A 17,493-nucleotide genomic window follows, 5' to 3' on the forward strand; every position below is an offset into this window, starting at 1 on the left:
AGAACTCAGGCCAAGGACAGCCCCCCAAACATCCAGAAGAAGTCAATTAGAAAAGGATTAGAGTAGTGAGATCTATCAGACTCTCTGACGGACCAACTAGACCAGGAGGCTGACAGGAAACTGAGAAGTCTGTCCAAACCTCCAGATAAAGAGAGCCAGAGAGAGAGAACACTTGATCTTCGATTGGCACCTTTTAGGGTAACACCAGGGTTATGGAGCAGTACAGTGACTCAGAAGCGGAGGCAAAAAAAACCTGTGTTTGTGATTGAACTCAAAGAACACACATACCTATACACCTGTTATTGCTCATACTAATCTGACATACCTTTGACAATGAACCAGATAGACCAACTTATTAAAAAGGCATGTCAGTAGTTTATTGTTAAATCGGAACACATTCTCCATATCACGTATGACATTTTCAAGCATTACAACCAAACAAACGAAACCATTCAATACTTTTGAACATTTGAAGAGTAAACATATTTTGAATTGGTCAGAAACAACTTGATAATGCAGTCAATTTTCATTTTTTGGGGGATTGGTTTTCTTTCTGATAGATGTCGATACATATATATATATATATATATAAACTTTTACATTCCTAGCTATATATTAATAACATCAACAGTGTGTCCTTATATATCAATATACCCATACTGTACATACAGTACAAATTACACAGTATAGAAATGTAATATAACATTGGTGAGTTATGAAACATGTATAATATATTCCTAGTTCAATCTGTCTTGTCTTAATCACAAGAGAATTGCACATATATCTTGCCTGATAGAAACCCTCAGAAGAAACAAAATGAGAAATCATAATATTGGAGTAGTAATTCACAGTAGGTAACAATCAGTGCATCCGAGACCCTGTAATAGAAGACATGAACACAAGTCACGTGTTCTCAAAGATTAACCTGGGAAAGTTTAATTGGCCATGAGCTGGTGGAGAAGTATACAGTTACTGAAGTGTCTAGGGTGGCTAGGTAGAAAGCTGTGTCAGAGTTGTACAGTGTCTCTGGTTCTTTAGTTCTGTTACGGCGTGAGAGAGAGAGAGAGAGAGAGAGAGAGAGAGAGAGAGAGAGAGAGAGAGAGAGAGAGAGAGAGAGAGAGAGAGCGAGAGACAACATGCAGATCAATGCTAAACATTTGATGTGGATAATTGGTAATAATACTATAATGACATTGGTCCAATAAGTATCAATCAATCAATCTGTCAATCAATCAATCCATCAATTGATTAATATATCTATTTATCAATCAATTAGTTGGTTTATCTTAAATATTGCTGTGTCAACTCCCTATTCAGCTTCTAGAAGCTGTGTGTTCAGAATCGCCCCCTGTCACATGACCTATTGTCAGAGCAGTTTTGGAGGGAGCCGGAAAAAGCTCATCACTCCGGCACCGCATCGTCATCTTCCTCCACCTCCTCTTCCTCCTCGTTGAGCTCATGTGTGACTGGGGGGGGTTTGGGAGTCGGGACAGGGACAGTTCAGCCTCTATACACTTTAACACTTAGAACTGTTTGGTGTGTTGTGTTCATCGTGGGTCAGCCTGTGCCCTTTAGTTACCCCTGGGCGGGTGATTCAGGTGTTGCTAGGGGACCTCCGTCCTCCTTACCCCTCAGATAATGTTGCCCGGCCCATGGTGGGTGGCATAGAATGCCCACCCTGACTGGTGACGGTGGTGGCGATAATGGGAGTTCATGGAACTTGGCAATGCAGAGGGAAAGGCCATGGCATCTCTCTCCTCTCCTCTCCTAGGTTATAAACTGGAGACTGGAGAGTATTTATGACCGCTAGCTATTAATAGCAACTAGCCACCATTAACACGTTCCATTACAAGAACATGATCACTTGCCAGTCCAGTGCCAACCAGGTCATGGATGTACAGGCATCTATATCTAGACTACAGCAGCGACCACAGAGCAGAGGGTCCTCACATTTTGTATGGTAACTTTAGTCTGAGGACTCTAAATTGACCTGACACTGAACAGAGAGGGGAATGTTGAACTTTAGAACTTCGAGAGCTCTAATACTCTAGAGTTCGAGAAACGAATGAATCACTAGAATGCATTGTAAGTGCCTGGGCCATTTTCGGGCTGAGAGTTGTCAAAGGTGTGATTGTTGGTTGGTTGGTGCTGTAGTTTTAGTGCGTCTGTTGATTTTTGTGGTTGGTTCTGAGAACTCATGGTGTTCATGCTGGTGGTGGGTGTGGCTCGCTCGGAATGCCCTTCCTCTAGTTGGGCTGCGACAGTCCCATCACCGTGGCGACGGAAGCCACGAGGAGCGCGGCGCTGGCCAGTACCACTGCGCCTCCCGAACGGTACACCACGCGGCCATTCAGGGGCTGCACCGGCCGGAAGGTACCCACCATGTTCTTGCCATCCTTAAACTGGAGGTCTGAAAACACACGCAGCTGGAAGACAGAAACCCCAACGCAGAGACACACAAAAGGTCACTGAGTCACAGTTGATACCAACAGTAACAATAAGTATCATCATATCAAATCAAATGAACAGTGTATCTACTAGTAGGTTTAGTTCAACTACTCAAAGCCAGACTGACAGACTGTCTTTCACAGGAGTGTTAACAGAGCATTTTGTAGGAGACATATAGTGTTGTTCTGAATGAAACGGCTCTCCACCACATAACTGTTCTGAATGAAACGTCTCTCCACCACATAACTGTTCTGAATGCCACGCCTCTCCACCACATAACTGTTCTGAATGCCACGGCTCTCCAGCACATAACTGTCCTGAATGCCACGCCTCTCCACCACATAACTGTTCTGAAAGAAACGGCTCTCCACCACATAACTGTTCTGAATGCCACGGCTCTCCACCACATAACTGTTCTGAATGCCACGGCTCTCCACCACATAACTGTTCTGAATGCCACGGCTCTCCACCACATAACTGTTCTGAATGCCACGGCTCTCCACCACATAACTGTTCTGAATGCCACGGCTCTCCACCACATAAATGCCACGTCTCTCCACCACATAACTGTTCTGAATGCCACGGCTCTCCACCACATAACTGTTCTGAATGCCACGGCTCTCCACCACATACAGTTGAAATCGGAAGTTTACATACACCTTGGCCAAATACATTTAAACTCAGTTTTTCACAATTCCTGACATTTAATCCTAGTAAAAATTCCCTGTCGTAGGTCAGTTAGGATCAACACTTTATTTTAAGGATGTGAAATGTCAGAATAATAGTAGAGAGAATGATTTATTTCAGCTTTTATTTCTTTCATCACATTCCCATTGGGTCAGAAGTTTACATACACTCCATTAGTATTTGGTAGCTTTGCCTTTAAATTGTTTAACTTGGGTCAAACGTTTCGGGTAGCCTTCCACAAGCTTCGCACAATAACTTGGGTGAATTTTGCCCACACACTTTTTCAGCTCTGCTCACAAATTCTCTATAGGATTGAGGTCAGGGCTTTGTGATGGCCACTCCAATACCTTGACTTTGTTGTCCTTAAGCCATTTTGCCACAACTTTGGAAATATGACTGGGGTCATTGTCCATTTGGAAGACCCATTTGCGACCAAGCTTTAACTTCCTGACTGATGTCTTGAGATGTTGCTTCAATATATCCACATCATTTTCCTTCCTCATGATGCCATCTATTTTGTGAAGTGCACCAGTCCCTCCTGCAGCAAAGCACCCCCACAGCATGATGCTTCCACCTCCGTGCTTCACGGTTGGGATGGTGTTCTTCGGCTTGCAAGCAACCCCCTTTTTCCTCCAAACATAACAATGGTCATTATGGCCAAACAGTTCTATTTTTGTTTCATCAGACCTGAGGACATTTCTCCAAAAAGTACGATCTTTGTCCCCATGTGCAGTTGCAAAACATAGTCTGGCTTTTTTATGGCGGTTTTGGAGCAGTGGCATCTTCCTTGCTGAGCGGCCTTTCAGGTTATGTCGATATAGGACTCATTTTACTGTGGATATAGATACTTTTGTACCTGTTTCCTCCAGCATCTTCACAAGGTCCTTTGCTGTTGTTCTGGGATTGATTTGCACTTTTCGCACCAAAGTACGTTAATCTCTAGGAGACAGAACGCATCTCCTTCCTGAGCGGTATGACGGCTGCGTGGTCCCATGGAGTTTATACTTGCGTACTATTGTTTGTACAGATGAATGTGGTACCTTCAGGCGTTTGGAAATTGCTTCCAAGGGTGAACCAGACTTGTGGAGGTCTACAATTTTTTTTCTGAGATCTTGGCTGATTTCTTTTGATTTTCCCATGATGTCAAGCAAAGAGGCACTGAGTTTCAAGGTAGGCCTTGAAATACATCCACAGGTACACCTCCAATTGACTCAAATTATGTCAATTAGCCTATCAGAAGCTTCTAAAGCCATGAAATCATTTTCTGGAGTTTTCCAAGCTGTTTAAAGGCATAGTCAACTTAGTGTATGTAAACTTCTGACCCACTGGAATTGTGATACAGTGAATTATAAGTTAAATAATCTGTCTGGAAACAATTTTTGGAAAAATTACTTGTGTCATGCACAAAGTAGATGTCCTAACCGACTTGCCAAAACTATAGTTTGTTAACAAGAAATGTGTGGAGTGGTTGAAAAACAAGGTTTAATGACTCCAACCTAAGTGTATGTAAACTTCCGACTTCAACTGTACACTACCGTTCAAAAGTTTGCGGTCACTTAGAAATGTCCTTGTTTTCCATGAAAACATACATGAAATTAGTTTGAATAGGAAATATAGCAAAATGAATAGGAAATGTAGTCATTGACAAGGTTAGAAATAACGATTTCTAATTGAAATAATAATTGTGTCCTTCAAACTTTGCTTTAGTCAAAGAATCCTCCATTTGCAGCAATTACAGCCTTGCAGACCTTTGGCATTCTAGTTGTCAATTTGTTGAGGTAATCTGAAGAGATTTCACCCCATGCTTCCTGAAGCACCTCCCACAAGTTTGATTGGCTTGATGGGCACTTCTTATGTACCATATGGTCAAGCTGCTCCCACAACAGCTCAATAGAGTTGAGATCTGGTGACTGTGCTGGCCACTCCATTATAGACAGAATACCAGCTGACTGCTTCTTCTCTAAATAGTTATTGCATAGTTTGGAGCTGTGCTTTGGGTCATTGTCCTGTTGTAGGAGGGAATTGGCTCCAATCAAGCGCCATCCACAGGGTATGGCATGGCGTTGCAAAATGGAATGATAGCCTTCCTTCTTCAAGATCCCTTTTACCGTGTACAAATCTCCCACTTTACCACCACCAAAGCACCCCCAGACCATCACATTGCCTCCACCATGCTTGACAGATGGCATCAAGCACTCCTCCAGCATCTTTTCACTTGGTCTGCATCTCACAAATGTTCTTCTTTGTGATCCGAACACCTCAAACTTTGATTAGTCTGTCCATAACACTTTTCTCCAATCTTCCTCTGTCCAGTGTCTGTGTTATTTTGCCCATCTTAATCTTTTCTTTTTATTGGCCAGTCTGAGATATGGCTTTTTCTTTGCAACTCTGCCTAGAAAGTCAGCATCCCAGAGTCACCTCTTCACTGTTGACGTTGAGACTGGTGTTTTGCGGGTAATATTTAATTAAGCTGTTTCTCAAACTAGACACTCTAATGTATTTGTCCTCTTGCTCAGTTGTGCACCGAGGCCTCCCACTCCTCTTTCTATTCTGGTTAGAGCCAGTTTGCGCTGTTCTGTGAAGGGAGTAGTACACAGCGTTGTACGAGATCTTCAGTTTCTTGGCAATTTCTCGCATGGAATAGCCTTCATTTCTCAAAACAAGAATAGACTGATGAGTTTCAGAAGAAAGTTATTTGTTTCTGGCCATTTTGAGCCTGTAATTGAACCCACAATTGCTGATGCTCCAGATACTCAACTAGTCTCAAGAAGGCCTGTTTTATTACTTATTTAATCAGCACAACAGTTTTCAGCTGTGCTAACATAATTGCAAAAGGGTTTTCTAATGATCAATTAGCCTTTTAAAATTATAAACATGGATTAGCAAACACAACGTGCCATTGGAACACTGGACTGATGGTTGCTGATAATGGGCCTCTGTATGCCTATGTAGATATTCCATTAAAAAATCAGCCGTTTCCAGCTACAATAGCCATTTACAACATTAACAATGTCTACACTGTATTTCTGATCAATTTGATGTTCTTTTAATGGACAAAAAAAATTGCTTAGTTTTTCAAAAACAAGGACATTTCTAAGTGACCCCAAACTTTTGAATGGTAGTGTAACTCTTCTGAATGCCACGGCTCTCCACCACATAACTGTTCTGAATGCCACGGCTCTCCACCACATAACTGTTCTGAATGCCACGGCTCTCCACCACATAACTGCTCTGAAATCCACAGCTCTCCACCACATAACTGTTCTGCTTTCAGAGTGTTTCCTAATGTACCAACAAGACGTTGGGTTAAACGGCTGCTGTACCTGGTCTCTGCTGAGAGGGATGGGCTTCTCAAACACGGTCCAGACCACAGACTCAGTGCAGTTAGGGGTGGTGAGGGAGCCCTTGTAACGGTAGTAGTTGGTCAGGTTCTGCTGGGGAGGAATCAGCTGCTCCAGAGACACAGCGCTCAGAGAGGTTTGAGTACCTGCAACAGCACAGCGCACCATCAGAAACATTGAGCACTGAAACAAATGGAGACACACAGAAGTGATATTAATCTTAGCAAAACATTGGTGTTGGTACTTGTCAACAGAGAACGAGAGAAACATAGAGCACTGAAACAAATTGAGATAAATTGTATCTGCGATACACAAGTTACATACAAATTGTACATTAATCTTGGCATGAATTCATGAAAATATTTGGCATCTGGATGCAGATAGGACAAGACGCATCGAAGACATTAGTGAAGACATCAAATCTCCTCAGTCTTTAAATTAAACTGTGTAATGATGAACAGTATCTGCTACACAGAACATATATGTAATCCCGGCGCCAAAAATCTGTCAGCCCTGCCACAAAAGGACCAGCTGCCATCATGTCAGTGATTCTCTCATTAACACAGGTGAGAGTGTTGACGAGGACAAGGCTGGAGATCACTCTGTCATGCTGATTGAGTTAGAATAACAGACTGGAAGCTTTAAAAGGAGGGTGGTGCTTGAAAGCATTGATCTTCCTCTGTTAACCATGGTTACCTGCAAGGAAACACGTGCCGTCATCATTGCTTTGCACAAAAAGGGCTTCACAGGCAAGGATATTGCTACTAGTAAGATTGCACCTAAATCAATAATTTTATCGGATCATCAAGAACTTCAAGGAGAGAGGTTCAATTGTTGTGAAGAAGGCGTCAGGGCGCCCAAGAAAGTCCAGCAAGCGCCAGGACCGTCTCCTAAAGTTGATTCAGCTGCGGGATCGGGGCACCACAAGTGCAGAGCTTGCTCAGGAATGGCAGCAGGCAGGTGTGAGTGCATCTGCACGCACAGTGAGGCAAAGACTTTTGGAAGATGTCCTGGTGTCAAGAAGGGCAGTAAAGAAGCCACTTCTCTCCAGGAAAAACATCAGGGACAGACTGATATTCTGCAAAAGGTACAGGGATTGGACTGCTGAGGACTGGGGTAAAGTCATTTTCTCTGATGAATCCCCTTTCCGATTGTTTGGGGCATCCAGAAAACACCTCGTCCGGAGAAGACAAGGTGAGCGCTACCATCAGTCCTGTGTCATGCCAACAGTAAAGCATCCTGAGACCATTCATGTGTAGGGTTGCGTCTCAGCCAAGGGATTGGGCTCACTCACAATTTTGCCTAAGAACACAGCCATGAATAAAGAATGGTACCAACACATCCTCCGAGAGCAACTTCTCCCAACCATCCAAGAACAGTTTGGTGACGACCAATGCATTTTCCAGCATGATGGAGCACCTTGCCATAAGGCAAAAGTGATAACTAAGTGGCTCGGGGAACAAAACATCGAAATTTTGGGTCCATGGCCAGGAAACTCCCCAGACCTTAATCCCATTGAGAACTTGTGGTCGATCCTCAAGAGGCGGGTAGACAAACAAAACCCCACAAATTCTGACAAACTCCAAGCATTGATTATGCAAGAATGGGCTACCATCAGTCAGGATGTGGCCCTGAAGTTAATTTACAGCATGCCAGGGCGGATTGCAGAGGTCTTGAAAAAGAAGGGTCAACACTGCAAATATTGACTCTTTGCATAAACTTAATGTAATTGTCAATAAAAGCCTTTGACACTTATGGAATGCTTGTAATTATACTTCAGTATACCATAGTAACATCTGACTAAAATATCTCATAACACTGAAGCAGCGAACTTTGTGAAGACCAATACTTGTGTCATTCTCAAAACTTTTGACCACGTCTGTACAAAGATACACTAATCTTAGCAGATACTAGTTTCAATGTCCCAGCTGTGAGTGTGGCTTTGTGAATCAATTGTATGATACATGCCATATCTTTAGCTAAATGGATCTGAATAACATATACATTAGTTATGAAATATACTCACCAGTCGTCCTGATGCTCTGGAGAGCTTTTACAATGGGATCATATTTTCTGTTGGCACTGAGAGATTCCTGACAATGTTACAAAATAAGAATCATGACTCGAGCATACAGTGCCTTCAGAAAGTATTCACACCCCTTGACCTTTTCCACATTTTGTTGTGTTACAGCCTGAATTTAAAATGGATTACATGTAGATGTTGTGTCACTGGCCTATGCATTATAACCCATAATGTCAAAGTGGAATTATGTTTTTCAATTTTTTGTATTTTTTTAACAAATTAATTAAAAATGAAAAGCTGAAATGTCTTGAGTCAATAAGTATTCAACCGCTTTGTTATGGCAAGTCTAAATAAAGTTCAGGAGTAAATCAATTCTTAACAAGTCACATAATAAGTTGCATGGACTCACTGTGTGCAATAATAGTGTTTAACATGATTTTTAAATGACTACCTTATCTCTATACCACACACATACAATTATCTGTAAGGTCCCTCAGTCGAGCAGTGAATTTCAAACACAGATTCAACCACAAAGACCAGGGAGGTTTTCCAATGCCTCGTAAAGAAGGGCACCTATTGGTAGATGAGTAAACATTTTTAAAAAGCAGACATTGGATATCCCTTTGAGCATGGTGAAGTTATTAATTACACTTTGGATGGTGTATCAATATACCCAGTAACGACAAGATACAGACGTCCTTCCTAACTCAGTTGCCGGAGAGGAAGGAAACCACTCAGGGATTTCACCATGAGGCCAATGGTGACTTTAAAACATTTACAGAGTTTAATGGCTGTGGTAGCAAAAAACTGAGGATGGATCAACAACATTGTAGTTACTCCACAATATTAACCAAATTAACAGAGTGAAAAGAAGGAAGCCTGTACAGAATACAAATATTCCAAAACATGCATCCTGTTTGCAACAAGGCACTAAAGTAATACTGCAAAAAATGTGGCATGGCAATTAACTTTTTGTCCTGAATACAAAGTGTTATGTTTGGGTCAAATCCAATACAACACATTACTGAGTACCACTCTCCATATTTTCAAGCATAGTGGAGGCTGCATGTTCTGGGTATGCTTGTAATCGTTAAGGACTGGGGAGTTTTTCAGGATAAAAAATTAACAGAATGAAGCAAAACACAGGCAAAATCTTATCCAAAATGTATGGCAAGATCTGAAAATGGGTGTCTAGCAATGATCAAGAACCAATTTGACAGAGCTTGAAGAATTTTGAAAAGAATAATGGGCAAATGTTGCTCAATCCAGGTGTGGAAAGCTCTTAGAGACTGACCCAGAAAGACTCACAGCTGTAATCGCTGCCAAAGGTGCTTCTACAAAGTATTGACTCTGGTGTAAATACTTACGTAAATGAGATATTTATGTATTTCATTTTCAATACATTTGCAGATATTTCTCAAACATGATTTCACTTTGTCATTATGGGGTATTGTGTGTAGACGGTTGAGAGAAAAAACAAACAATTGAATCCTTTTGAATTCAGGCTGTAACACAACAAAATGTAGAATAAGGGGTGTGAATACTTTCTGAAGGCACTGTACATACACATAAATACATCTCAATATATAAACATACAGCATATCACATCCAAGACAAATGCAGGGTCCTATAATGCGTTTAATATCATTACCCTCAACATTGTATTACAAGTGTTGCCATGGATATGTACATTCAAAGTCAAAGATTGACTGGCTATGGCAAAGATCATTCAAACATATTGAAATGTTTACCTCATAGAAAAATCCCAGGACTGCAACTCCGGATGGATCTTTCAATGCATCTCCCAAGTTTGAGTGTTGCTGTTTCATGTGAACAATGTGCAGCTGTAGAAAAGAGAGTCAATAGAAAGTCTAAAAGTCGTTTTTTTAAAAACCTTCATCTGGGCTCCGTTTCAGCTCACTTTCAATTGGACTGTGATCCTCTGTTTGATTCACACTGATAAGAACATTTAAAGAAAATAAAAAAAGTCAAAGTGTGTGTGTGTGTGGGTGTGTGTGTGCGCGGATGTGTGTGTGTGTGTGTGTGTGTGTGTGTGTGTGTGTGTGTGTGTGTGTGTGTGTGTGTGTGTCAGACAGTGGCTGTCCTAAATAACATTACCTCCATGGGGTACTGCTCTCCGTCGATGGTGTGCTCTGACCCTGGTCCCCCGTTCTTGCCCCAGTGCAGGTGGAACTGCACCGCCTTATAGGGCGTCTCCAGGTCTCCACCGAACACATAGGCTTCGTGGGGCACGCTCACCTGAACTGGAGGGGATAACACAGTGGAAATTAGACAACAAAAATACTTTCTAGATGTTTGTTGCTAGGAAACGACATGCTTCTAAAGGGAGGTGGTGGGGTAGGGGGATCAACAACAGAATGTTTTGTCTTTGAATGTAAACAATTTCAGTAAAAAAAGCATATTTCCAAATGTTCACATTTTTGACATAATTTAAATCAAGCATTGTTGAGTTCAGGTAGGCATGAGCAAAGACTGTTTAGTGGCCTTAATGAAACATACCAGAGTGTCCATTGTTTTTGATCAGGCCTTCGAAGGAATCTTGGTACTGTTTGAACTGGAAGGGTGTGAGGCGCTCGTCTGGTAAGGTCTTCCTGTGGACGATGTTGATGGGGGATTGGACACGGCCACCACAGGCTATGTTGGCATGATCCCACTTCTCTGGTCCTGTAGAACAGTGAGGAGACAAGACACATCGTCAGGGTGACAGCAAGACACATCGTCAGGGTGACAGCAAGACATGTCGTCAGGGTGACAGCAAGACACATCGTCAGGGTGACAGCAAGACATGTCGTCAGGGTGACAGCAAGACACATCGTCAGGGCGACAGCAAGACACGTCGTCAGGGCGACAGCAAGACACATCGTCAGGGTGACAGCAAGACACGTCGTCAGGGTGACAGCAAGACACGTCTCGGGTGACCAAGACACGTCTCAGGGTGACAGCAAGACACGTCGTCAGGGTGACAGCAAGACACGTCGTCAGGGTGACAGCAAGACACGTCGTCAGGGTGACAGCAAGACACGTCGTCAGGGCGACAGCAAGACGCATCGTCAGGGTGACAGCAAGACACGTCGTCAGGGTGACAGCAAGACACGTCATCAGGGCGACAGCAAGACACGTCGTCAGGGTGATAGCAAGACACGTCGTCAGGGTGACAGCAAGACACATCGTCAGGGCGACAGCAAGACACATCGTCAGGGCGACAGCAAGACGCATCGTCAGGGTGACAGCAAGACGCATCGTCAGGGTGACAGCAAGACGCATCGTCAGGGTGACAACAAGACACGTCGTCAGGGTGACAGCAAGACACGTCGTCAGGGAACAGCAAGACACATCGTCTGGGCGACAGCAAGACACGTCGTCAGGGCGACAGCAAGACACATCGTCAGGGCGACAGCAAGACGCATCGTCAGGGTGACAACAAGACACGTCGTCAGGGCGACAGCAAGACACGTCGTCAGGGTGACAGCAAGACACGTCGTCAGGGTGACAGCAAGACGCGTCGTCAGATGGAGAGGAAGTGGATTTATTGCTGTAACGGTCAAGTCCCTCCTTAAATAACTTGAACGTGTAATGGTGACATGACAAAGATGAGCTAAAAAGAGGATCCAGTCAGTGCAGTGCGTTCACTGTGTTGTATGGACAGATTTAACATGAGATTTTTTTGTTCATCACTGTGTTTCAAAACTCACCATTACAAGGGGTGGCACAGGTGTGCTGGGACTGGTAGCACCAATCTGAAACAACATGACAAACATCAGTAAGCCATACATGGTCAGAATACTTAGTGCATAACAAACAGCATCTAATCACACAATCTGTTGTCTGCCTGTAATATAATGTAAAAATCAGCATCAACCATCAATCACTTCAAAGCAAATATCCTTGTGAAAGCAGTGGTGCGGAATGACCCTGACATTAATAAATAAACAATGTGAGTTGTTGCCACAGATTGAAACTGTGAAGTTCTGAAACCAATGGAGAGTATTTCAGGGAGGAGAGTAGAAGGGGCGGGGAGGGGAGGGGCTGGGGTCTGATGTCATCATTCTACTACTCTATGTCTGCCCCATACATTCTAATTCTAATTCTATGCCCCCATTAATTCTAATTCTAATTCTATGCCCCCATTAATTCTAATTCTAATTCTAAATCTATGGTCCCATATATTCTAATTGTAATTATATTTCTAATTCTATGGCCCCATACATTCTAATTCTAATTATATGGCCCCATACACTCCATTCACACATCTCTTTCTGGACGGAGGCAGTTATCACATCATCTGAGTAAACAATGTTTATACACTCGTCATATTGTTAACCCTCACAGTTAACAACATTCCGCACTGCAGTCTATTTTGAAAACTAAGGGGGAGAGAGAGGGAGGTGGCTGTTACAACCAGTGGTTAGCAGTTATTCTGGAGAATGGCCAGAAACCGCATCCGCAAGATTTCAATCATATTTATCAAATCTGCCGATTATCAATAGTTCGTTTATTTTCTCTTTCCGCAAACAATGAATTGTTCAAGTTTTGCTTAAAGTCAACTGTTATTGCCGGTCATACAAATCCCCTAATACACAGGAATTGTATTTTCTATTGTTAAAGTACACAAAGGCACACTAACAAGTTTACACGCTATCAGAATATATACAAAAATAATAAAAATATTTAACATCAAACGACACATTTCCTCACGTTTGTTTTGAAAGTGTATTAATATTTCACAATGGACTTGGTCATGTTTCCACCTAGCTCCCGCTCTGAGACAACTATCTACTGCTATCTCGCAAATCGAATATTTATGGCAAATACAAAAACGGAATATAGTGTGTTATCATTACTGGACTGGAAGGGTTTCTCCTCCATGAGCTGAAGGAAGTGCTGTGAATTGGGTACAAATGCCTGGTGTTTTTCTTTGCCACCGTTGGTTGGTAAGCCCATTTCCTTCTGTACTGGCGTGATCGCGGCTATAAATAAAATAAACCCAAATAAACTCTGCAGGGGGTATAGACTTGGAAGGTCACAGAGTGTACCCATATGGTGCCGTTATTAACATATTGTTCTCAATAAATAAATAACATTCAAGCTGATCAAAGAAAAGAGCCAGCACCAAAACAGCCACAGGTGCTCTGGCATGGGAATAATACAAGAAAAGCAAAAGGTAAAATTATAACCACAAATAGTTCAGTGGCATAGAAAAATTAAAAAGTGGGTTTGCACCTTTTGGGGGCCCTGTACAAAATGTGGTTGTGTAACGTGTGGGCTAAGTCACAATTAAAATACACCAACGCCTATCGGCTAATGCCTTCATTGGGCCAAGTAGCCTGCCCTTCTACCCTGGCCTACATAAACCCCTACTCCAACTTCCACCTGTAGAATTAGTTCTAGGAGTTAAACTTCCTAGATGACGTCATGTCCATTACCCAATGCACTAGAAACACCATCAGAACAGTTATCTTTTCACTATTGTCCAACAACAACAAAAAGACGAATATGTTCTAAAGGCATTTGTAAACCATGCATGAGTGGAATAGTGTATTTTAAATGGCATTTGAATTTTTATTTTCTCAGAGGAATAGGTATGGTGTGTATTAAGTCTTTATGAACAAGTTTTAAACTTACACAGTCCTTAATGTCAATCAATTAAGTTTGTCAATCAATTATCCTACAAACAGAGCCTGCTTCTGTTAATTGGCATCGAATCAGATTTCCTGTGTAATCAATAGGTGATCTACTGATAGGCAGACCTCGACGCTGCATTGATCTTTAGACCAATGCAGAGCAAAGTAACGTCGAACAACGGGTACTCAATGGTGTTGAGCTGAGCGCACTCCCAGGGGAGCGAGGTTTTGAGCAGCCAAGAAATAGTAAACTGTCAAAGAGAAACAAAAGGCAATGAAAGAAAAATAAATAATTCTTTCTGCACATTTGCAGACATCATTAGGATATTAGGGTATTTTAAACGAAAACAGCGAGAGAGATCTGAGATATGTCATGGTGTTCTCTCTGCCGTAAACATCTCTCCACGTGTAACATGGTCTGTAGGCCTGTAGGTTGTTTAAGGCGCTTACCCTAGAGACATAGACCTCATTACACAACCTGGTCTCAGAGCCTTTCGTATTATTCTGTACGTAAATATCCTACACTCCATTTTGTATGATACGTTACATTTTGCATGGTATGTATTAATTTGTTCATCACCCATTTCGTATGATATGTTACGAATTACAATTCGTATTATATATTATGAAATTGTAAAATGTACAATATGTTACGAATTTGCAAAATTGATGATATGTTATGAACTCTAGCTAGGTGGGTAAGTTAGCTAGGCTAGGGGTTAGGGTTAGGGGTTAGGGTTAGGGGTTAAGGTTAGGATTAAGTTTATGTGTTAGGTTAAAGGGTTAACATTAGGGTAAGGGTTAGCTAAAAGGGTTAGGGTTAGGGGAAGAGTTAGCTAAAAGGGTTAAGGTTAGGGGAAGGGTTAGCTAAAATGCTAAGTAGTGGCAAAGTAACTAAACAGTAGTAAGTAGTTGAAAAGTTGCTAACTATCTAAAATGCTAAAGTTGTCTGTGATGAGATTCGAACCCGCAACCTTTGGGTTGCTAGACGTTTGCGTTATACACCCACCCTGACCAACCACCCTACATACCATACTAATTTGAGCGTCTCGGTTTTTCCGTTTACTATGTTACGTCTAGTCTATGAGACCAGGCTGAATTCCAAGGGGGTATGAAAGAACCTTAATAATCAAAGATTTACAAATGGGACAGCAAAAGGGGAGCAGGGGTGACTTCAGACAGTGCACAAGTGTTTAAACCAACCAGTTCAACCATCTGCATTTGCACATTTGAGAAAATATTTAGGATACAATGTGATGTAGCAATTTGATAGGCTATCACTCGGGGAGCAATTGGTTAATTGGTATATGGGGATTTTTGTGTGGATTCAAATGGAGAAAGCTCAAGGTTAAGGCATCTTCTTATCAGATGCAAAAGCAATGTAGCATGATGTTATCAGTTACTTCTGTGACTGCAATCTTCATCCAAATAATATGGTATCCAATTTCGTTCTCAGTGGGGACAGCACTGTGTTCTCGACATCCGCAGAGCAGGCAGTCTATTGCAGCCTGTATTTTGTGAGCGCGTTACCCATTTCAGCACTGGGGAAAACCAACAGATAATGTATTTTTGTAATTTTGTAAATTAAACCGTTAGACCTACCTGTAGGAGATCTGAGTTCTCACGTGCTTGTGTAGAGATTTGCCGTTGTTTTACGCAGCGCTTGTTGTTGGAGCTCATGCTGCTTCTCGTTCTCGAGCGCTGCGGCAAGCACGCAAGTCTCTCTCATTGGCTCGTGCTGAATTCCGTATCGGGTGCAGGTGCACGTGGAAGAATGAATGGGGATTGCTTGATATAACGGAGCTGTTTTTTTTCTGAAAACGATTTGATGGGCTTCTCTGTTCGTTTTCTTTTAATAGTTGCCCAGCATAATCTACCGGTCACCATGTTGACACCTAAAAGCCGACATCTTTGGCACATTGATTTGTTGACAGACAGAGACACTTTAGTTTCACTGTATGTCCTTGAACTTACTGTGCCAGTGTGCTTTCCTGGTGAGGGGGAAGGAGAGTTGTGGATCTGCCTGCCAGCAATGCCGTGACGCTCGTAAGGAATGCGTGGGAAATCTCTATGATGGATATGGCAGGTGTTGGAGAGCATTTATGCGTGCGTTTGGGGTGATGATATGCCGTGCGCGGGACGGAAGCATCTCTTTAATGTTCGAGGCTAGTTGTGATCATAGGGTAGTACCCTAAATCATACATACGTTATATATATATATATATCAAGTTAGCCTGCGCAGTGTTTTCAATTTCATAGATGCTCTATTATAACATTGGATGATATCTGAGAGGCGGCTCGATGACACTGGATTTTTAAAAGCCAAACAGGACCTTTCCAAATGAAAGGTAATTTCGACTTCAAAGAACCTATAACAAAAATATAACAGCTAAAACTGACTTCAAGCAGTTGTTTTTAATGTGTTATTGGTCTACTTGTAATATCATAATAAACCTATGCTTGAAAGCTTATCAAATATGAAATATATTTGTTGCCGTTTAATAAAAAAAAAAAAATCTAAACCCTCAATACAACATCAAGAATGTAAATGGAAAAACAGTAGTCTGTCTTTCAGAGGGGAACAATGATCAGGTACATCGTGAATAAATAGGCTACTCGTCGGCTGATCAGAGGATGTAATGTGATCTCACTAAGCTGATATCTTTAATATGCAGCCAGGACACTATTAGTTTTACCTCAAAGCTTTGAATGGTAGGAAATTCGTACGTTGTCGCCTGTTTACTTACATTTGATCAGTTATTTATATATATATATATATATATATATATATATAGCCTACCTAGTTTTTTTTTTTTAACTATACAATACGTAGATTCCTACTTATAAAGCTATTTTAGTTTCCCCCAATTTATGAAAAATAGATGCACAAATCTGATTTATTGAAAGAATTTATAGTATATACAGAGATTACACCTTTCCTTCCAAGTTCAGACTACAGTTAATTAAAATCGACTCACCTGCACCTGTGCAGATTTTCAAAAAGGATGCCAGAAAAATGGATAGGATAAGATGCTGCTGCATTTTGGAGAGCGTCTCTGCCAGGCTCGAGCGGCGCAGGGCAACACAATAAGTAATTTTTTCAATGTGATCGCATTCTTCTTCCAAGGGGGTCTTATACTTATCTATCACCCTACTCAACAGGAAAGAAACAGCCCACCCCTGGCCCCTCCCCTTTGGATATTACTTCTATTGAACATCTCCTCTGATAAAACAATTGTACACGAGGGCGTGTTAAACGACTGCCACTAAACGAACACCAACGGACCACCTCTGATTACTTAAACAGCATATCACAAACAATACAACTTTATTGTCCATATGTTACAGCACA

At 41.9% G+C, this 17,493-nt stretch overlaps 1 protein-coding gene across 1 annotated transcript; it reads right to left on the bottom strand.

The window, feature by feature from the left end:
- Window positions 1-299: 299 nt before the first annotated feature.
- On the bottom strand, window positions 300-17,265 carry ca4a (carbonic anhydrase IV a). Its single transcript, XM_041893455.2, has 8 exons — window positions 17,120-17,265; window positions 12,213-12,257; window positions 11,020-11,184; window positions 10,618-10,763; window positions 10,251-10,343; window positions 8,503-8,569; window positions 6,459-6,622; window positions 300-2,426 (listed from the first exon to the last, which is right to left on the bottom strand). The coding sequence occupies exons 1-8, from the start codon at window positions 17,181-17,183 to the stop codon at window positions 2,247-2,249; spliced, it is 924 nt and encodes a 307-aa protein (XP_041749389.1). The 5' UTR covers window positions 17,184-17,265; the 3' UTR covers window positions 300-2,246.
- Between the last annotated feature and the right edge of the window lie 228 nt (window positions 17,266-17,493).

This window comes from Coregonus clupeaformis, chromosome 13 (genome assembly GCF_020615455.1).
Source record: "Coregonus clupeaformis isolate EN_2021a chromosome 13, ASM2061545v1, whole genome shotgun sequence".
Taxonomy (NCBI): domain Eukaryota; kingdom Metazoa; phylum Chordata; class Actinopteri; order Salmoniformes; family Salmonidae; genus Coregonus; species Coregonus clupeaformis.